General features: G+C 44.2%; 1 protein-coding gene across 1 annotated transcript in view; it reads right to left on the reverse strand.

The window, feature by feature from the left end:
* The window catches only part of AGO4 (argonaute RISC component 4), a 46,928-nt gene extending 40,663 nt beyond the window's left edge, over positions 1-6,265 (reverse strand). Inside the window, exon 1 of the mRNA XM_030217376.1 lies at positions 5,932-6,265. Within this exon, the coding sequence (XP_030073236.1) occupies positions 5,932-6,184 (253 nt within the window). The 5' untranslated portion in view covers positions 6,185-6,265. The remainder of the gene's footprint in view (positions 1-5,931) is intronic.
* Positions 6,266-23,621: the final 17,356 nt, after the last annotated feature.

Consider the following 23,621-nt stretch of genomic DNA (forward strand, 5'->3'; position numbering starts at 1 on the left):
CATTATGCGTACAGCTTTAATGCATAATGCACCACAATATTTAGCCATTTTAAATATAAAGCTCAACCAGGATGATAGGTGGGTATATTTTGCCAATGAGAAGTTTACTGGATATTTGTACAGAGTAAAAGGGGGGATAAAATATGGCAACACTTTGTACTGGGTTGCAAATCTTTCTTTGTTCTTATTGTAATTAATACCCGTTTCCTTACTGGTAGTTTGTATGTTATTTATTTTGCCATCAATAAAAAAGGTGAAACATCACCAGGTGCCACAATTATACTATCCTATAAATTAAATCACAGGCTGCAAGGAATGGAACATCCTCTCTGGTCAGATCAGGATAATGACCAACTAACAGAACATTTTAACAAACATTTGGAGTCATCTTTTTGTCAAAACAGCTTAATCCTTCTTATACAGGCTATTTATGGCTTTCAACGTTTGTACATTATGAATTAACATTTGCCTTTGCTGGACAGGTTTTCAAACACACACTGCCATATTCAAGCAGACGGGTTTTGGGGATTTTGATGTTAGGACTATAGTGCATTTAGCAGGTTTTTCTGCGTTCCACAGGTTAAGTAAAATGAATTAATGTTAGATATGTTTGCATTTATGATATGGTTATTATCCTTTGTTTGTAAAGATGTTACAGAAATGAGTTTCTTCTTCCTGCCTAAGCTGAGGAGAAGTAATCTGAACTGCTGTTGGTCAGAAGCCCCTCAGTGTTTATGCTCTGGGCTCTGAATGAATCTGCTGGAAATCTTTAGTCTCAGAGTGGGAGTGGGGAAGGTACAGACCTCCATGCTGAGACCCTGTTCAAAGACTGTGAACAGTTAATTTTCCTGAACTTGCCAGGCAGTTGGGAGGAAGGATATGCCAGAGTAGATACACAGGTGTTATTGGGCCTGGGCAGTGCTGTGACAGACCCTCTAGGTGGCCACAGGGTTAGCCCCAAGTGGGTGCTAGGTGTTCCATGACAATGTATCTCGAATTTTATTATACATTTAACAGGAAATTGGAGAAAAAAGCCCCTCCAAGAGAGATTATTTCTTGCATCATTTGAAGAAAAGCTCTGTGTTTATCTGTGTGTGCTTGTGTTGGCACAGAAAAACAACACTGTGCTGTCGAAAGTAAAGTCTCATTACTGAGTCTTTATCAGAAACAACAATAAAAGGGTCACCCAATCGAAGATCTTCTATTGATGTCTACAGGAAAGCAGCTAAGTTCAGACTATCTAGTGTCAAGCCAGCTTCATTTGGTCTCTCTTTTTCTAGTCCCCTTTGGTAAGGAAGACAGTAAACGTTCTGAACTGGTGAACTGCTTCCTCAGGATACTTCAAAATCTCCTTCTAGAACCTCTTAAAAACTTCTCAAGGGGAACTTGAGGGGGATTTAGCAAAGTTTAATGCTCTAATATTCAAAGATCTCATCATATTTTCCAGTATCTCCAACTTACTGTGCAAGGATAAAGAGTCTTTCATGATCTTCTTATCTTCATCCAGTGAGGTTACCTGCGCAAATAACTCATTTAATTGCCTTTGATAGAGTTGATCCTGTCATGCATTCAAGCAAAATCCCCTTCAAGTACCGCAATTCTTACTTACAGTTCTCTCAAGTGTTACTAACGTCATCCAGATAGTATCCAATGTAATTAAGCCTGGTTTTTTGGGAGTTCTAGTAGATTCTGGACCATACCAGAGCCTCTCAGGACAGCGTAAATCATGCCCACACCACCAACAGCTGCCACTGTCGCTTGACTTGCCTCTTCGTCTTCAATTCCAGGGTTAAGATTTACCACTGCCGGAGTCACTGCCTAAGAATCTAACATCAGAACCAAAATACCACCCACAGCTTCACTCAGGGCTATTCCAGCAGCCTCAGCCAGCACAAGGCTGCTATCTGGGTAGAGGAGGAGACTCTCGGCATTTGGGGAGGTTCACGGATACCTCAGGACTGGCTGACACTCCCTCGTCTGTCTGGCCAGCAAGGCTTGTTCCTGATACCATTGGCTTCAAACCTGCCACTAGTTGTGGAATACTGGTCTGCATGACAGAGGAAGATTCTTGAGGCAAAGCCTCTACTTCCCCCCTGTGTTTGACCACACTGTAGCATGGTAAATGTTGATCTAAGAGGAAATCACTAACACACTGCAGGAGCTCCATTGCACAGCATCTTGGATCACTGCTTACAAATTACGATTAAACATTTAATTACCTTAAGCTCTGTTGACGTTACTGACATTTTAGTGTTACTACCTAGTGATTCTTGCGCATTAAAAATGTTTTGAGCTAAAACACATTAAAATAATGTCATTCAAACAATACAATGTGTCAAAATTTTGAAGTCACTGTGAATGCTCAAAGTGTGCACTCTCATTTTTAACACAGGCTTTCAGTTGCTTTGGGAAGTTCTCAACAGCCTTGTCGCTCGGTCCCGGTGGCAGGTTGTCCCAGATCATCTACAGCGCTTCCTTGAGTTCAGCGATTGTTCGCAGCTTTGGATGGAGCTTGTGATACGCCTCCAACATTATTCCCCAGACGAAAGTCTACGTCACTGTGACATCATCCCAGTGGACTGCTGCTCGATTGAATATACCAAAACATGCCTGGTAGCAGGTGTTCTGATAGATCAGTGTCATCGAAGTTATTCCCCTTCTGAAATGGGGAATAAATGTTATCTTCTAAGTGTGTCCTAATCCTGCACAAAACATGCCCAGACCACACCCCCTTGTACGTCAAAAACACAAAGTGTATACTAATGGCATTTCCCAATTTTGTAAAATGAGAACCCAGACATTTATGCAAGTCTCAAACACGAATGGTTCTTCTAAAATGACCACCAATATGTACAGGACGCTGCTAGATTTGAACTCCAAAATAAACAGTTCTTCACATGCTGGTAGGATTGTTTTATGCATGTATTCAGGCCATTACAAGCCACAACCAAGATAAGTGTGCTAATCAGAGAAGAATGTCACAAGCCACAACATGAGACTTCATATCCCACCCACCGTACCTTTCTGTATTCTGTGCAACAGTGAGTGGCAGGCCTTCCTGGCAACACATTTTATCAATAGTTTCAATGAGATCTCTCTCTCTCTCTCATGCCAATCAGGCAGCAATTAAGGAAAAAATAAAGGATTTTAATAATTTTTAAGCTTTGGAACTTGGGGGTTGTGGTAAAAGTCGTTATTGTAGTGGAGTTTAAAACAATTTGGAAACTGTAATAGACTTATTACAGCAGACGGGGGTAAATAGCATGGACTGTTGATCTTTTGCTACTTTTTGGGATCATGGCAAGTACTTATTCTGTTTCTAACAGTGGCTAATCCAGATTACACTGGGCTTAATGGACCTTAGACCTGTCCCATAATAGGTGATTCTTGTGTTGTAATAATCAAGTGAAGTCAACATGCACCAGCTCTAAGGCATGCAAGGTGTGATAACGTACCCTTCCCACAACTTACTGCTGTTAGCCTAAAAGCACCAAGGAGCATTTAACCAAGTACCCCTTTTTTTTTGGCGTATCATCTTATGGTAGGGTCATGCTCTTTAGAAATGTATGCAGCCCTGAAACATTTTGAACATTACAGATGGATTGGTATAAGGAACCCCAGGGCTGGCCTTCAGTTGGCAGTTTGTTTTGTTCCAAAAATTACTACTGCATTTAACCTATCCAGTTTGACTAGCTAACATTACCTCCTTTGTAATTGTGATACAGTGCCACCAGCACAGCAATGGGGGACCTTTGGGTGGGAGGAGGAGGATGATAGGTGGCAGCCAATGGAAGACACTTCCCCATTGTTTAAGGTGCTTGTGATTTTCATTAAAAAAAAAAAAAATGTGACCACTATTATAAAATCAGTTATTAATGTCTCCTTATTTGTTATAATCACGTTTACGCAGGATATCAGTACGATAGAACATTAGCTGTAAAAAAAAACAACCCTGTATTAATTCTGCAGGTATACTGTAAGCCAAAAATAAGTCCAACAGATTTGTGTACACAGCACTGTACATACATCCGAGACAGATGTGGAGCAACTGACAATGGGCTTTTACCACACTAAAACTCCGCTCCATGGATAAATCCTTCTTATCTGTTCCCTTCTCCGCTACTGCCACCTCCAGACTTCGCGCCTTCTGTCTCGCTGCACCCTACGCCTGGAATAAACTTCCTGAGCCCCTACATCTTGCCCCATCCTTGGCCACCTTTAAATCTAGACTGAAAGCCCACCTCTTTAACATTGCTTTTGACTCGTAACCACTTTTAACCACTCGCCTCCACCTACCCTCCTCTCCTCCTTCCTGTACACATTAATTGATTTGATTTGCTTACTTTATTTTTTTGTCTATTAGATTGTAAGCTCTTTGAGCAGGGACTGTCTTTCTTCTATGTTTGTGCAGCGCTGCGTACGCCTTGTAGCGCTATAGAAATGCTAAATAGTAGTAGTAGTAGTCTCTTGTAACCAGAGCTAATATTGTGATGTCATAATGCCTCAGTCCACCAATAAGAGCCAACCTCATCAGTGATGTCACAATGGCTTGATTGTCCTATACTTGGCTCACTTTTATTACATATAGCAGTGATTTAGCCAGAGCTAATATTGTGATGTCATAATGCCTCAGTCCACCAATGAGCCAACCTCATCAGTGATGTCACAATGGCTTGATTGTCCTATACTTGGCTCACTTTTATTACATAGCTCTTTGAGCAGGGACTGTCTTTCTTCTATGTTTGTGCAGCGCTGCGTACGCCTTGTAGCGCTATAGAAATGCTAAATAGTAGTAGTAGTAGTCTCTTGTAACCAGAGCTAATATTGTGATGTCATAATGCCTCAGTCCACCAATAAGAGCCAACCTCATCAGTGATGTCACAATGGCTTGATTGTCCTATACTTGGCTCACTTTTATTACATAGCTCTTTGAGCAGGGACTGTCTTTCTTCTATGTTTGTGCAGCACTATAGAAATGCTAAATAGTAGTAGTAGTAGTTTCTTGTAATCAGAGGTGATATTGTGATGTCATAATGCCTCAGGCCACCAATAAGAGCCAACCTCATCAGTGATGTCACAATGGCTTGATTGTCCTATACTTGGCTCACTTTTATTACATAGCTCTTTGAGCAGGGACTGTCTTTCTTCTATGTTTGTGCAGCACTATAGAAATGCTAAATAGTAGTAGTAGTAGTTTCTTGTAATCAGAGGTGATATTGTGATGTCATAATGCCTCAGGCCACCAATAAGAGCCAACCTCATCAGTGATGTCACAATGGCTTGATTGTCCTATACTTGGCTCACTTTTATTACATAGCTCTTTGAGCAGGGACTGTCTTTCTTCTATGTTTGTGCAGCACTATAGAAATGCTAAATAGTAGTAGTAGTAGTTTCTTGTAATCAGAGGTGATATTGTGATGTCATAATGCCTCAGGCCACCAATAAGAGCCAACCTCATCAGTGATGTCACAATGGCTTGATTGTCCTATACTTGGCTCACTTTTATTACATAGCTCTTTGAGCAGGGACTGTCTTTCTTCTATGTTTGTGCAGCACTATAGAAATGCTAAATAGTAGTAGTAGTAGTAATAAAACGTTCTGCAGTAAATGCAACTCTGTTTAGAAGAAGGTATTTTAGCAAAGGAAGAGACCCTGGATGTTGTGCATCCCACGGGGGGGGGGGGGGGGGGGGGGGGGGGTGTCTGCCTGCCGCCTTCTCCCCTCCCTCCCTCCCTCCGCGTGAGGGTGGGGGTGGGGGCAGCAGCGACTTGTTTTGTTATGAAAGGATCTGGGAGGCTCCACACGCGTCCTGGCAGATTCTAACGGGCTCCGCTGATCTGTCCGGTCTGTGGCCGCCCTCCTCCCACCCCCCCCCCCCCCCAAGGCAGGTGAGGCCTAGTGCATACCCCTCCCCCCACACTCCCACCTCACCTGGCCCGGGGCCCAGCGCCTCCATGCCCGCGGCGGTCCTCTCCGCGAGTCCCTTTTTCTCCGGAATATTTGCTCCTGGGGGGGCTCCGAGCACGCAGACGGGAGGGGGCGGCCCAGGCCGCCGCTCGGAGGGGGAGGGAGACCGGGAGCCGGCGGCAGCCCCGCGGCCTTTCTCTGACGTCTCCGTGTATCCGCTCCGCGCCCCCCGAGCAAAGGAGGAGGAGGAGGAGGCTCCGGTCACGTCACAACACATACACGGCGGGCGGGCGGGCGAGCGAACGAACGGCGGACAGCGCGCGACCCACCACAGCACAACAGAGGAGAGGAGAGGACGGAGGAGGAGGGAGAGGAGCGTGCGCGAGCACAGGACGGACGGACGCACGCAGCACGCGACGCGGTGGCGTCACTCACCTGGTACACGTCATGCGAGACGGTGAGCCGACTGGCCTCGCACTCCGCGCAGGCGTAGCGGGACCGGGAGAGAGAAAGAGACTTGAGGGGGAGGGGCGGGGTAGTAACATAGTAGATGACGGCAGAAAAAGACCTGCACGGTCCATCCAGTCTGCCCAACAAGATAAACTCATATGTGTATAACTTACCTTGATTTGTACCTGCCTTTTTCAGGGCACAGACCGTACAAGTCTGCCCAGCAGTATTTCCCGCCTCCCATCACTGGCTCTGGCACAGACCGTACAAGTCTGCCCAGCAGTATTTCCCGCCTCCCAACCACCTGTCCCGCCTCCCATCACCGGCTCTGGCACAGACCGTACAAGTCTGCCCAGCAGTATTTCCCGCCTCCCATCACTGGCTCTGGCACAGACCGTATAAGTCTGCCCTCCACTATCCTCGCCTCCCAACCACCAACCCCTCTTCCCCCACCTGCTCTGCCACCCAATAGTGATCAAGAAGATACTGTAGGAGAGCCTGCCTGGTGCTTCACGTTCTACTACTACTACTTAACATTTCTAAAGCGTTGCTAGGGTTACGCAGCGCTGTACAGTTTAACAAAGAAGGACGGTCCCTGCTCAAAGGAGCTTACAATCTAATGGCCAACAAATTGGGCCACAGTCCAGATTTCCTGGCTAGAGGTGAAATGGTGACATTGAAGAGATGGGCTTTGAGCAAGGATTTGAACATGGGCAGGGAGGGGGCTTGGCGTATTGTTCTACTTCCAAGGGAGGACGCACTAGCCTAAAAGGTCTTAGCTTTTGGATAAACTACTGCTGTACGCAAGAACTCTGCTAGGCTTACCCATGCAATGCAGCGCAATTGCCCAACACACTTTCCCTGTATTGTCCTCTAAGGTAGGCATCAGGGAAAGCCCCGCCTGCTTCCTTTTAAAAGTGCTTCTCAACCCAGGCCTCAAGGCACAGGTTTTCAGGATATTCGTTAAAAAAAAAAAAAAACAGACCAGGTCACAAGCACCTGGCAGAAACCCAAATAATAGCAAGATTCATGCTACTGATTCCAGGGATAAGCAGTTCCTTCCCCATGTCTATCTCAATAGCAGACTAATATCTCTTTTTTTTGTTACATTTGTACCCCACACTTTCCCACTCATGGCAGGCTCAATGTGGCTTACATGGGGCAATGGAGGGTTAAGTGACTTGCCCAGAGTCACAAGGAGCTGCCTGTGCCTGAAGTGGGAATCAAACTCAGTTCCTCAGTTCCCCAGGACCAAAGTCCAGCACCCTAACCACTAGGCCACTCCTCCACTTTGTTCTGATCTAAAGAACTAGCAAATATAACATATTTACCAATACTTTAGATCCAGCACAAAAAAACCCCCCATATATTATAATGTTGTGAGTTTTTATTTTGAAGTTGAATTCGGAGTTGGGGGGGTGGGGAGAGAGCCAAAGGTGTAGGGTGGGTAGAAGAGCATGAGGATTCAGAGGAAGAAGCTAATCAAGAAATGTATTAAGTTATGTCCAATAAAAAAGGTATCATCTTATTTTCTTTTCCATGTTTTATTTTGTTTGATTTCTATTGATAACCTTAAGAGTGGACTAACACGGCTACCACACTCCTCTACTTAAGAGGAAGAAAGGAAACTCAGGAAGCTGCAGCAGGTGTTTTGGGAGGGTGACTGAAGTGCATTGATTGCATCTCACAGGAAGACCTAGAAGGGGGGAGGGGGGATCTGCACTTGTCAGGGAACCAAAGTATTCATTATATACGCCCACCTCAAATTATTGGAGGGAAGGGGTCAATAATGAGTGTCCCTTTCAGAACCTAGCTTATGGAGCCATTCAGACACAGGAGCTGCCAGATAAACAAGTAACTGTGCATGATCTGAATTTTTCTTTTGCCATTAAAAAAAAAATCTATGTACAGTCATCACGATAGTTTCTGCTGCATGCACCCAGTCAGTGCAATCAACATTTGCAAAGGCCATTTTTTAAGGGTAGGCGAACACTTAGTAACACTAAAAAGAACAAAAAATTAAATACACAATATCATGTACACACAACTGACTCCTGAGATACCCCATTTCTGTTCTAATTAGATTATAAGCTCTATCAAGCAGGGACTGTCTCTCCATGTTCAAGTGTAAAGCGCTGCGTACGTCCGGTAGCGCTATAGAAATGATTAGTAGTAGTAGTAATTTCCATTACAAAAATGAGCGTCTTACAAGCTCTACAAAATTTGATTTCAGAGCAAAGGGCCAGCTCTGACCTGTTTTATCCATGAATTACTACAGGGTTATTAAGAAGCACACAATCTTCGTTGCACAGTAAGCTCTGCTGCTTTGTACGTTCCATAGTTGCGTGCAGGTGTATGAGAAACTGGATGCATGTACAGACTTGTATTTAAGTCCTCTGCAATTGGGATAATGAAGGTTTAAGCAGGTGCGTGATGAACGTTTATTGTTTCTGGTAAGTCAGTTAGGTCTGACATGTATGATGGGGCATCTCCATAAATGATTTTATGGATCAAGGTACATATTTTGAATGCAATACGGTCCTTCAGTGGGAGCCAATGCAGGCTTTCTGTAAGGGGTCTGGCACTTTCATATTTCGCCTTGCCGAATATTAATCTGGCTACGGTGTTCTGGGCTGTCTGAAGTTTCTTGATGGTTTGTGCCTTGCATCCCGCGTACAAGGAATTACAGTAGTCCAAATGGCTTAGAACCAATACACGAAATGTCTCTCTTGGGAAGAAAGATCTTACTCTTCTGAGCCTCCACATTGCATAGAACATTTTCTTTATGACATTTTTTACATGGCAGTTGAGGTTACTGATGGGTCCATGTTGGACTGCAGACAACTCTGTGTACTCTATGGTACATAAGTACATAAGTAGTGCCATACTGGGAAAGACCAAAGGTCCATCTAGCCCAGCATCCTGTCACCGACAGTGGCCAATCCAGGTCAAGGGCACCTGGCACGCTCCCCAAACGTAAAAACATTCCAGACAAGTTATACCTAAAAATGCGGAATTTTTCCTATGGTAACTCATAGTCCTGTGTAGGACCACTGACTACAGCGCCCAGCGTGCTCTGTGGTAACTCAGTGGGTTGTGCTGTACTGCTGACTTCAGCACCCAGTGTGCTCTGCATTGGGATTATTGATGTCTATGCTTTTACCGCTGACTACAATACCCAGCATGCCCTGCAAAGTCCTGTGTTGCAACCGGTGACTATACAGCTTCCAGTATGCTTTGTAGGTTGGCTGCTGACAAGCCTGTACTGCTGTGTGCTGGAACCTGTGACCGGTGACTGTACAGTTCCCAGCTTGTTCTAGGTGGAGATGCTTCCAGCCCAGAATGATTCTATATTTTGCATACCCAGTGCTTCCATTATCATCATCATTATTATTATTGTTTAGTGCACTTGATATACTGCTAAGACTGAGTGAGTTGTCCAGGATCAAATGGAGCTGCAGAGGGAATTGAACCTGGTTTTCTAGGATCTTAACCCACTGTCAACCGTTAGGTAGCAGCAGGAGTCGAACCCAGGTCCGCAACCCGCAGCACTAACCATTAGGCCACTCCTTCATTATCTTTATGGTTACAAATTCCATCAGTTTAGGTCAGGGGTTCTCAACCCAGTCCTTGGGACACAGCCAGTCAGGTTTTCCGGATACCCACAAAATATATGCAGGAAGTTGGCAAGCATTACCTTCATTATATGCAAATCAACTCATGCATATTCATTGTGAGCATCCAGAAAGCATTGTGAGCTAGGTGTGTTCTGAGGACTGGGTCGAGAACCCCTGCCCCAGGGAGATAAAAACCCAAAGCCTTAGCATGGATGCACCAAGATGAAATTTCCAGGGCTTAAAATATGTAGTTGTTACATATTCAGGTATAATGCCCTGGGACATGTCTTAAGCTTGGGATTTTTTTCAAGTGCATCCCAGAGCGTGGGATCCATTCCAGAGAAAGTTCATTGGTGGGTGTCACATCATGTGATTCCCCCCCCCCCCTTTGAAGAGGGTGTAGTTAGGGAAACGCCTTCAAAAGACCTTAGCAATCTTGGAAGGGGGCCTAGAAGGGAGATCCCAGTTCTTCATGTACTCTAACCTATTTCCATTATGGACCTTAAGATCAGAGAGAGAGAAATGGTATGGTGTGGTGTGATGGCATTATTTTTATTTTATTTATTGCATTTGTATCCCACATTTTCCCACCTATTTGCGGGCTCAGTGTGGCTTACAATAAGACTTGAATAATAGAGATACATTTGTTACAACTAAGTTATGGATTACATTGAACAGAGTTGTGCGAGGCATTCGAATATCGTTGGTAGTATAACAATGGGACAAAACATAGAAACATTAGAAAGAGACAATGGGAAAAAAGGGCATTATTAGGCGCCTAGACATATAGTGTACATAGTTCCGTGGACGAATGTATGGTTGACTGGATAAAGGGATGATGGATCAGATGTGGATGTGTATTGCATTGTGGACAGTGAGTGGTCTCTATGTGTTTTGGCTCTTTCCATAAGTTTGTTCGAACAGGTGTGTCTTCAGTAGTTTACGGAAGGAGGCTTGTTCGTTGATCATTCTTAGGTTGCGTGGTAATGTATTCCAAGACTTCGTGCTCTTGTAGGAAAAGGTTGACGCGTGTATCGTCTTGTACTTCAAGCCCCTGCAGGTTGGGTAATGAAGGTTGAGGTGAGTTCGGGATGATCTTTTGGCATTTCTAGGTGGTAGGTTTATTAAATCAGACATGTACGCTGGGGCTTCACCGTAAATGATCTTATGGACTAGTGTGCAAGTTTTAAAAGTAACGCGGTCGTTGAGTGGAAGCCAATGTAGTTTCTCTCGTAGTGGTTTTGCCCTTTCATATTTAGGTTTTCCGAAGATGAGCCTGGCTGCTGTGTTCTGGGCTGTTTGAAGTTTCCTTAGTATTTGCTCTTTGCAGCCAGCGTATAATGAGTTGCAGTAATCCAAGTGGCTAAGGACGAGGGATTGCACTAGGCTGCGGAAGACGAATCTTGGGAAGAATGGTCTAATTCTTTTCAATTTCCACATGCTGAAGAACATCTTCTTGGTTATGTTGTTTGCGTGAGTTGAGTGTTAGGTGGCGGTCGATAGTCACTCCAAGGATTTTTAGTGTTTCTGAGATTGGAAGTTTTAGGTTTGGTGTGTTTATCACGTTGAATTCTGTTGTATTGGGAGGTGAGTATCAGGCATTGGGTTTTTTCTGCGTTCAGTTTCAGGCGGAATGCATCTGCCCATGTGTTCATGATGTGTAGACTTTTATTGATTTCGCTGGAGATTTCTTTGATGTCTTGTTTGAATGGGATGTATATTGTCACATCATCGGCGTATATGTACGGGTTGAGGTTATGGTTTGATAGGAGTTTTGCTAAAGGGATCATCATTAGGTTGAATATAGTTGGAGAGAGAGGTGATCCCTGTGGGACTCCACATTCAGGTATCCATGCCTTGGACGTGGTTGAATTTGATGTGACTTGATACGAGCGCAGGGTTAGGAACCCCTTGAACCAATTCAAGGCATTTCCTCAAGGCATCATTTGCAACCTTCTATCAGTTGTGCTGCAGTCAGCAGTCTGAATTGGTACTATGCATGCCTTTGTAGTCGGACCAATGTAGAGTGCATTACAGTAAACCAGCCTTGATGTTGTAGTTGAAATATGCTTTTTGCTGGCTGACCAGGATGCAGGCAGAATTTTTATTTTATTATTGCATTTGTATCCCACATTTTCCCACCTCTTTGCAGGCTCAATGTGGCTTACAATACATCATGAATGGTGGAAATGTATAAGAACATAGAGATTTAGTATTAGAGAAGGATCTTGGTTAACATTATAATGATAAAACAGTAACAGTATGTTTCAACAATTTTTATTGATGACATTCACAAAAGTGCATATTGCTAAGTGGTTTCAGTCTGCCAGCTGTTAATTAGGACATCCTGGCTGCAGTGTCATCTAGAGGTAGGAAGCTCCTGGATTCTCTGTAGTGTTGTCCTGTCTGGTACGGCCCCCACACACGCTTCCTCTCCGTGCTGTCTGAGATGTTCTTCCAGGTTCCGCTACAGCTTCAGGAAGCTTCCTCACTGCTGGATATAGAAAATATTGTGTTTGCATATATAGTATCACAGTACTTAGTACTCCCTCCCCCCTCCCTCTGCAGCTCTCTGCATTCCGTTCCCTCCCCCTCCCTCTGCAGGCCTCTGCATTCCTTTCCCTCCCCCACCCTCTGCAAGCCTCTGCATTTCCCTGTAGTAGGTGCTGTGATCCTATATATGCAAGTACAGTATACTGTACCTGACTGCTGCTCTGTCTGTGCTGGCTCTTCCTCCTGCTGTCCCCTGGGTGGTGCTGCATTCTTAGTCTCCAGGTTCCTCTGTCCCTTCACTGCTGCTCTGTTCATGTAACCAGAAGATGAAACACAGTTTGATCCAATGAAGAGATTATATCGTTCAAAATTAAAGCTATTTTCATTCCAGCAAATTAATATATTCCAGTGTGTGTAGTTGAGGCTGTAAGCATAAGTCTTATGTGTATGTGTGACCAAATTATTGCAAAAGATTTCAGTACAATAAAGCATTAACACAATAGAGTACTCAGGCATAGTTCTATCCAAGCAAGAGATCCTAGAAAAGGAGGGTACAAGCTAACAGGAATCTGGCTGCTCAAGTGATCAAAAGCCATCCCGCCAGAAAATTATCTGTATTGTGCACATCTACTCTGTACTGAAAGTCTTAGAAGTGGTCTATGATGCTGGTATATGACAGTGCAAGATTCTACATTTGGATCAGAGGACTATAAAAAGATAAAAATCTCAGGTAGGTGCAAATGAAAGCTCATGGTGCCAAACCCCAGCCCTGGTTCTTAACTGAGCTGGAAATACAGATGAGGAGGAGGAAGCAGACCAGAAAGGAGAAATTAGTTATCACCTGCTAATTTTCTCTTAATTCCACCAGATCAATCAACACCACATGGATTATGCCCACCTACCAGCAGATGGAAACAGAGAAAAAAGTCCTGTGTGCTTTACCCAAAAAGGGCAACAAGCAGCCTTTGAGTTTCCGCATTTCGAATGACATAGCAATGGATCACTTTTTTTTTTTCCTTGTCTCTTGAAATGACACACTTTCTACTCATATTAACATACTGCTAAACAGGCTTTTGAAAAGTTAAACTGTTGGAAGAAATTGAATGTTGAGAACTGTTAATTTTCCCTTCTTGTTCAACAAAAGAGCAAGATTACAGCAATTTAAAGCAGTCTAAAGACTGTGGCTTTGGTCTTACCGGATCAGCTGGAAGTATTACAGATTCTGGAGGATAAAATTTCTCCTTTTACTTGTGTATATTTGCCTGAGACAAAAAGTTTTGAAAAGAAGTGGGAAGCACCACAAGATCTTGATGAACCACTGAATGTTTCAGCTATATTAGATCCATCTACTGTAGAAACTGGTCATCAGTTCTAATCCGACTGCTACTTTAGCTTTATCACCTGATAAACAATAATTTTTGAATATGTTCTTTAGGCACAGAGATGAATGTTTTTTTGATATGAAAATTAGAGTCTTTCCTGATGTCTCTAGGACACCCAGTGACCGAGAAAACAATTTATTATGATGAGAACAGGGGTATTTCAGCTAGAAGCCACCTTCTTTTTGAGATTTCCATACAAGTGTGTAGTCAGGCTTCAGTCTTGTAACTATGTCCTCGTTGCCTTGTCCCAGCTTACTGCCTTTTGGCAACTAAACAGACCGACTTTATTATAACTTTGAGGTTTAGGATAATTATGTCTAATTAGCAATAGTAATCGAGTTATTCTGGTCATTTTCTTTGTTACTTATTCTTTTGCTTAGTTAATGAGCTGTTGGAGGTTTGTACATACCTTGAGGTTGCCAAAATGCTTGGGGGGAAGCCAAACGTGTTGCTCCAGGAGCTGCAGGTGGAGGAGGAACTCTAGGGGGAGCAAACTGATCAGGTGGAGCACCATAACCAAAACCTGAGAATAAAATACACTTACTTTATTAAAAAGTAGAATCACATTTTTCTCTATTGCAGAGGCAGTAAAACTTCACAGGCTGGCGAAGGCTTCACCTACATCTCTAGTGTCCCTTTTCAGAGTACAATACCCTGTTTTTAAGGATCAGGGCAAAGCACAAAAGTTTTTCTCCAATTCGTTTTAAATTACTACATTGTAGCTTCATCGCATGCCCCTTAGTCCTAGTATTTTTGAAAAGCGTAAACAGACGCTTCACATCTATCCGTTCAACTCCACTCATTATTTTATAGACCTCTATCATATCTCATCTCAGTCGCCTTTTCTCCAAGCTGAAGAGCCCTAACTGCTTTAGCCTTTCCTCATAGGGAAGTCGTCCCATCCCCTTTATCATTTTCATCGCCCGTCCTTGGTACCTTCTGGGACATGTAGTCAGGGCCAGTCTTAGCAAGTGCGGGGCCCTGTGCAGACCAATTTGGTGGGGCCCCATCCTAGCCCCGCCCCTAGCCCCACCCCATTGATAAGTAGGTCGGGGCTTCCCCGTAGACTATTTTGTGGACCAGGGTGCAGACTTTGAACACAATTCGTTCTTTTAGTGGGAGCCAGTGTAGTTTTTCTCTTAGGTGTTTGGCGCCTTCGTATTTCATTTTCCCAAATATGAGTCTGGCTGCTTTGTTTTGAGCGGTTTGAAGCTTCTTAATAATTTGTTCTTTGCATCCGGCGTAAATGACATTACAGTAGTCTAAATGACTTAGCATTGACCTTTGAGGAACAAGTATCCGATGTAGTGAAAAAATCTTTCTTTCATCTGAGACGGCTTCGGTCAGTCAGAAATTCAATAAGTAAGGACTCTCTCAAAACGCTGACATCGGCATATATTACTTCACGTTTAGACTACTGTAACATTGTATATGCTGGGATTACTCAAGCAAACTTAAAGCGATTACAAAGAATTCAAAATACAGCAGCACGTATGATCTGTAGGGCCCGGAGGGATGATCGAGCAACACCTTTATTGCATCATCTGCACTGGCTCCCGGTCGAAGCAAGAATAAAGTTTAAGGCTCTTGTCCTGACACACAAAGCCTTTCACACATTAAACCCTAGCTACTTGTCGAATTTAACAATCCCCTACACCGCTATGCGAACTCTCAGATCCCTAACAGATAACAGGTTAGTCATTCCCCCTCTTACTAAGGCTAGATGGGAATCTACACGGAGATCGGCTTTTTTCTACCTGTCACCCTCCCTTTGGAATAGCCTTCCAAAGGAGATCAGATTAGAGAAATCTTATCTCCATTACCGAAAACTTCTGAAAACCTTTCTCTTTATAAGCTACGTAGAACAGAACTTAGCATAATGAGATAAGGTCAAAAAGACAAAGAAAAATGGGATAGCTTAACTGGATATTAGATTTTTAACTTGTATTGATTTATTATGTAGTTTATCTTGATTGCTGTGCTTTCCTGTCATGAATGGAATTCCTATGTCTGTTTATTTGTATATACCAATTTTTTTATATATATGTAAACCGTTCTGTTTTGCAGATGCAATAAGATACGGTATATAAATTAACATAAATAAAAAATAAATAAATATTGATTGTACAAGGCTGCGGAATACTTCCCTTGGGAAGAAAGGTTTAATTCTTGGTTTCCACATTGAGTAGAACATTTTCTTTGCTGTATTTTTCGCATGGTCTTCGAATATGAGATTTCGGTCAATTGTGACTCCTAGTATTTTTAGGCTGTCTGAGACTGGAAGTGTGTAGTCTGGGGTGTGTTTGGTATTGGTTTTGTTTGTGTTGTGAGGACAGGATGAGACATTGTGTTTTTTTCTGCGTTTAGCTTTATCTTGAAACAGATTAGGTCTGCTCGTTTACTTTTTGATGTATCATCTCCTCATCTGCTAATACACACATTAGTCCTTTCTTGATTACTTTAATTATCTTTTTCAAATACATCGCCTTGACCGTAGTTAAACTTATTTATGGAGCAAAAATATATGATTGTGTCACACCACTTCTAAAATCCAAACACTGGCTTCCCATCTACTGCTATACTCCTTTCAAAATTCTGGTCTTGGCACATCAAATCTTTCAGTTTGGGGTCCTACAGTTTCTCTTCAGATCACGTCTCCCGTATATTCCAGAGTCCACTTTACACACGTCAAAACAACATTTCTTAGCTGTCCCAACACATTTGCAAATAATTTGCACCATGCTAGGTCCACCTGCTTTTCTTTGACTGCTCCTCCTCATTGGAACATGTGGTAAAATTATGTATCATACCTGATAATTTTCTTTCCATTAATCGTAGCCGATCAATCCATAGACTGGTGGGTTGTGTCCATCTACCAGCATGTGGAGATAGAGAGCAATCTTTTGCCTCTCTATATGTGGTCATGTGCTACCAGGAAATCCTCAGTATAGTCTATATCAAAGCTCCATCCGCAGGACTCAGCACATAGAGAATTACACCCACAAAGGGCCACTCTACCCAGCCCACCACCGCCGAAGCGGGGGGGGGGGGGGGTGTGGTGTAGTACCACACCCGCCGACGCGAGGGGAACTGGCTTATCCTGCTACCGCAACCGCGGGAGGAGCTGGCTTACCCTAACACAACGAACTACACAAACATACTTGAATGTCTAGACTCAAAACCCAGGGAATGCCCTGTTCAAGCTCTCCTGGAGCCTGGCTACTCAGACAAACTCCAGTCACTTGATAAGTTAACCCTTGCACTTAAACACACCCTGGAGACTCTTTTCCAAAATCTGAACAGTCTTTTATTGAGCAATACAACTACTCACAAACAGATGAAATTGCCACTCAGCATAGAGTCTCTGTGTTCTCTGGGCTGCTCCAGATGACATCAAACCTGAGAGAAGGCAGTTCTCCCACAGGCAGGGCAGCTCAATAGATGGATGGTAAACAGAACAGTATCTCTCACAGCTGGATATGTATGAGAATACATATAAACCATATAACTGATATACGTGAGCTAACTAAGAGATACATAAGAGTAAGAGTTCTCTCAACAGGATCTATGATGACAAGTGCTGTGGAAGTCAAGATGGAACCAGCTTTCCAGTCAGACAGGGAGAACTAAGACAGGAGAGGGGGGGCTCCCTAGAGCCCAAAGAATATGAGATCAGGAAGACCAATCAGGTCAGAGCCCAGATAGGCAGAGAGATACAGCCCTGGCAACAGCACATCCATAAACAGTTTAAAACAAGAGTGTCTGCCCCACCTGTGAACTACTCTCTCCCATACTGCCTTGCTTCTGTAACAGTACAGTGGCCTATGATAAACATAAAACATATCTCTGTATCTATCCCCACCAGGCACAGCTGTCAAAGGACAGAACACTCCCTGCCTGGTATTGGAAGATACCACTATTTAAATTAACAACAATATCAAAACAAGCAAAGCCTCTGATCCAAACTCAGGTTCTTATACTTCTTCAGGGTCTTCTTCTACCCTCAGGACCTGCAATGAGACAAACAACACTAACACAAAGAGAAAGAGAGAGAGAGTCTTTCAGTCTCTGTTCTTCATGAGTGAACGCTGGCTCTTTGTGTTTGCAATTCTTCATGCGGTACAAGGAGTATAACTTCATTGATCGGTCTATAGAAGTTCCTCACTGCTCCTTGCTTCACGGTTCTCACTTCAATCTTTCTGGCTTTTCCATCTGCACTGGGGATGGTTTTGGTCACTAACGCCAGGAGCCAATCATTGCTTTGAAACTGATTGTCCTTGAGTAAGACAATGTTGCCTTCCCGGATGTTAGTTTTACTAGTTTGCCATTTGCTGTGGATCTGTAGGGTCTGGAGGTACTTTAGTCTCCAGCGGCTCCAGAAGGTGTAAGCACGGCTCTGGACTTGTCTCCATTGCCGTCTGCATAGGTCTTGAATTTGGATGAGTTTCTTCTTCTCTTGCTCATGGTAGTGGCACATGAGCAGGGTGGATTCAGGATGTCGACCTGGAATGATCAGAGGGTTCTTTTAATTTCTCTCTAACTTGGCATGGGCGAGACGGCCGCCTACTCTCAACAACCCATCCTCATCCTTGAAGGGGTTTAACTTCCAGAGGGGGCTGCCTTTCAGAATGTTCTCTCTTTTATCGAGGCATTGTAACTCTGCAGCATATATTTCTTGTTGCACACAACTCAGGGTCACTTTTTCTGCACGGTCGAACTCTTCTGCTGACAAAGGTTTAGTGCAGAGGTGCCAGTGGTTACATCTGCTCGATTTTCTGTCACACCCTTGTTGGAAGGAACGTACGATATGGATCAGATGGGCTATGGTTCTCCTCAATGTCACCCACCGCGAGAATCGATTAAAGCGGTGTACTCCTAAGGTGTTGTTGGTTGAGATTCTTATGGTGAGAGTTGTCACTTCTGAGCGAACTTCTACATCATATTCCGATTTCACAAGTTCAAAGGATTTTGCACTAGGTAAGGGATCGCTCACTGATTGTGTGAGAAACTTTGGTCCTGTAAACCACTTTGTTTGTATTAGGTGCTTTGCTGAGACCGCCCTGGTGGCATGATCTGCTGGATTTTGATCGGTTGACACAGTGCCATTGCTCAGGTTTGGTAGACTTTCGGATATGCTCTTCTCTATTACTTACATATACGTAGAACCTTCTACTCTGATTATATATGTAGCCTAGTACGACCTTGCTGTCTGTATAGAATTTAATTGAGTCGAAGTGTATGTCCACCTCACTTACAATCAGCTCAGCTATTTTTCCTGCCAGAACTACTCTACATAGTTCTAAGCGTGGTATTGTCTGACTAAGCCGTGGGGCTAACGTTGCTTTGCCTAACATAAAACCCACATGAACCCTGCCCATGTCATCTATGGTTCTTAGGTATGCCACTACAGCTGCTTTCTCGGAAGCATCTGAAAAGACACAAACTTCCTTGAGGCAAGCATTCATCAGGAACATAGAAGCATATGTCCATGGGATGTGAAGTTCTTCAAGTGTCCCTTTTGCCTCTGCTCTGTGTAAAGGCTCAGACTCTGCGATGAGCGCTCTTGCTCGTATCTCTTTTGCCTCCACCCTGTGTGAAGGCTCACTTTGCGTTGCTGTTGATGAGCATGCTCTGCATGAAAGTTATAAACGGCTGCTTCATCTTTGGTTTCCTTCTCAAGGATTTCTGCAATGAAGCAAGACGAGAAGGAGCTTGACTTCTGTTTGAGATTCGAGGCCTGGGCTTACGAAATGGGAGGGGTGCTACCCAGCTGTTTGACTTGTCTTTCTTGAACTCTTTGCTCATAATGTTCAGGAACTCTTTGTCTTCTATGGAGAAAGCAGGTTTGTCATCCTCTTCGGTGGTCTGAAACACTGAGCTTCCCAAGTGCTCTCCTAAATCTACTGTGGAGATGTTTTTATAAAGTGCTGAAACAGCGCTTCGTTCTTTGTAAGTGGGAACTTCTTTCGTGGTTAGGTGGTTATTACATGGCTCAAATAGTGAAGTGCACCCGCTTTCTAAGACGTTGGTGAAGAGCACATTGACATTTGCTTTTCTCGATTGGTTGAGGCAGACTTTGCCTACGATTGTCCAACCTAGGTCGAGACGCTGTGCACCAGGAGCACCACGTGGACCCTTGCATGATTCATGGATCTCCAGGAGTTCTGGTGCGTCTTGGCCCAGCAAGAGTAAGATTTCAGCCTTTGGATCTAAAGGCGAGAGTTGGTTAGCTATGGGCCTCAGATGGGGGTGATTCCAAGCGACCTCTGGTGTAGGAATCTCTTTATCATCTGGAATCTGATCACATTCAATTAACGTAGGTAATCGTGATCTGGTGCTTCCATCTATCGCCTCTATCAAATAGCCGTTTGCTACTCTTCCCGACATTTGCACAACCCCTGCACAAGTTTTGATACTGTCTGACGAGTAACCTTGCTGGATTTCAAACAAGTCATAAAACTCCGATCTTGCAAGGGATCAGTTACTTTGTTCATCTATAATGGCGTACATCTTGACTGCCTTTCTCAGGCCGTCCTTCGGGGTACACTCTGGCCAGGCAAATCTTGGTGCAGGATCTTCCTTCACGAACTTTCCCACACCCTTGTGCATTTCGCAGCGACTTGGAGTGTCGATGTACTTCCTTCTCCCCGCCATGATTCACCTCGGGATACGGATTTGCATCATCTGGGTGTAGGGCGTTGACATGTTGGTCGCTACCACTATTTGTACATTGGATAGTCACTCGGCAATCTTTGGCCTGATGGTTTGAAGAAGAACAGCACCTGAAACAGAATCTGTATCTTCTGAGCAATGCTTTACGCTCCCTTAAAGGCATTCCTATGAATCCTCGACACTGTCTGAGGGGATGAGGTGCCCTGTGTATAGGCACTGTTCCTTGGGTTCCTCTGTATTATCTGTGAGGGAAGAAGGGTCAGACTGTGCAGACATTGCATATGACACTTCCGTTTTACGAACGGAAATAGGTTTCTTGAATGGTTTGACTGATTTCACTTCCAAGAACTGACTTGATTCAGGAGATTCCACCATAAACCAGGGGTTATTTCTTCTTTTAGCAGTGTCTCTTATGAATTTCGTGAAGACGCTGAAAGGAGGATATTTCCCTTGAGTCTCTGTCTTGGATTGAGTGCCAATTACTGACCACTTCTCCCTTAGGTCGTATGGTAGCTTACCTAAGATGCTCTTGGTGCCTCGAAGTGTATCTAGCTGGCTGAGGTTAGGAAAGCTGTTTTCGGCCTTGACTGCTTCTAGCTCGTGAAGGAGGTTTCCCAACTCTTGCAGCTTGTGGTTGTCTATACCAGATATTGTCGGAAATCTATCCAACCTGTTGAACAGTGAATTCTCTATAGCTTCTGGGCTGCCATAGTATTCTTCGAGCCTTTCCCACATCTCTTGTAACCCTTTCGAAGGGTTATTCAAGTATGAATGCTTCAATTCTTCCACACGCATGGCTGTTTCCTTCCCCAACCAGTGCAACATCATGTTCATCTCCTGCTTGGGAGTAAGCCTCATGCCCTCTATGGCGTCCTTGAAGTCTGATTTCCATGTTCGGTAACGTTCAGGCCGACCATTGAACTGGGCAAGACCTGAGCCCCCCAGGTCCTTACGTGCTAGATACCTTACTAACTCGTCTCTGGTTGAGGTTTCAGGTTGAGCAATTGGAGCCACTGCTACCTGACCAACCTTATCTTCGGTGGGAGTTGAAGAAGAAGGTGAGCACCTTGCAGGTTCTTGCTTGCAAGTAGATTGTATATCTGATGTTGCTGTGGGTAATGATGGCTCAGCTTCTCCTTGCCGCTGGCTATCACGTGACCCTGAAGCCCATGGTTGAAGTGAAGAGGTTGCTTCATTAGTTGCTCTCAAGACGTGAGCAGTTGGTAGTACTTCAGAGCGTTCACGAACAGGTAAGTTGGCTTGGTGAAAATTGGTTCCCATGGCTTGTGGTACCTTCGGCTTCCTTTCCTTGGGTGGCACTTCCAACAATGAAACTAGTTTTGGTTCTTCAGGGCCCAAGGACTCTTCTGAGTCAGATCGCTCCAATGCCCTGGTAAATGGTGAAGTGTGTGTCATCACGTAAGCGTCGGTCCTCAAGGCAGGGTCCTCCGAGACAAAGAAGCTAAGTCGTTTGTCTCCAACATTTAGCCCTGCAGCCTCTTCGAGGACATTAGCCTTTGCCTCCAATCCAGCAATTTCTTTGTCTTGCTGGAGCGCTTCTAACATAATATCCAACTCAGCTCTCCGGTGTGCTGCCTCAGCTTCTCTATGTGCTGCCTCAGCTTCCATTCCAGCTTTTGCATGTGATACCTCAGCTTCCATTTCAGCTTTTGCACGCGCTGACTCAGCTTCTAACCCCACCCTTTGTAACTTCAGGGCAGTTTCCTTTTCACTGTGGCGATGGCGAGCCTTGGCCATCTCCACCATAGATCGCGCCTGCAGGGTCACCAAACTGGCTGATGATTGGCTGGAGTGGATTGATACCCTTGACCGGGAGGATCTTACACTCTTGGCTGTGTACCTAGATGAATTAGAGCACTGGGAAACACTGTCTTGTGGATCTACAACTTCAAATTCTAATTTCTTTATAGCCTTGACCACTGCTGCTTTGCACCTTTGATCTACGGCTTCTTGAAGTTCTTTTTCCATAAGACTCTGTTCAGTGTATGTCTCTTCTAAGAACTGGCAATACTCTGTTGCCTTCTGCTGATAGTGGGCATAACTGGACTTTATTGATGATAGACAGGCTTCCTTGTCTTCTCCTGCCTTTGAGGCATTAGACATGTTCCTCTCTACCTCTGCTCTTACCTTGTACAATGTCTCACTATAGCCTTCCTGTTAGTCTTGATAAATTTCCAGGGATTTTTGAGTTAACTTGCGAACTCTTTTATCTTTGACCCCTTGCTGGGCCCCAGGAGAAGGAATGTTCCCCTTATCTGTACTGCTGCCTGGCTGCTCTGGCATCTCTGGAGCAGGGGACACTATCTGGTGAGGTCTGTTTGGCTTTGAACTCTGCCATCCTTAATTACCCTTAAGAAACTGTGCTGAGCTCAACTTGCTTCTATTTATCTGCACAGACTTAAGGTTAGAGCCTGCTTCTCAGTAGCTACAATCAGTTGTGGATCAAGTTTCAATGGCTAGTGATGTAGAGATGAGAAGGGAGGGGTAGGAGTAGCTCTGTAAATCTGTCTCTCAACCCTAATCACGCCCCCTTAACCACAATGTTGCAATGATTAGCTTAGCTGGCAGCTATGAACAGAAAAGAGGGGCAAGACTGTTACCTGTCAGCAAGCCCCTTCCCATACTCTGTCTTTTAGCCCTGGCCACACCCACTACACCACAATGTTGCAAAATGTCTGTCTGGCTGGCAAGAGAGTAGAGTGTCAATCTCTTAGCAACACACTTCCCTACTCTGTCCTCTAGCCCTGGCCACGCCCACTACACCACAATGTTGCAATTGCCTAGCTTGGTTGGGATGAGGGGAAGGAAGGGCAGTAGAGTATCTCTCAGCAAAGCACCTTCCCTCTGGCTCTGAGGTTTCTCCAGAGGACAAACTATGTTTCAGTTTTCTTAACTGTGGCTGAAAGCAGAGAGGAGGAGGGGCACAGTCACTCTGAAGCTGCTTTTTACTTCTAATGCCAAGCCGCCTCAGAAAGTTTTATTTTATTTATTTATGGTTCATTTCTACCCCACATTTTCCCACAAATGTAGGCACAATGTGGCTTACATGAATTATAAAAAAGAAGAAAAGTACAATACA

This window comes from Microcaecilia unicolor, chromosome 11 (genome assembly GCF_901765095.1).
Source record: "Microcaecilia unicolor chromosome 11, aMicUni1.1, whole genome shotgun sequence".
In the NCBI taxonomy this organism is placed as follows: Eukaryota; Metazoa; Chordata; class Amphibia; order Gymnophiona; family Siphonopidae; genus Microcaecilia; species Microcaecilia unicolor.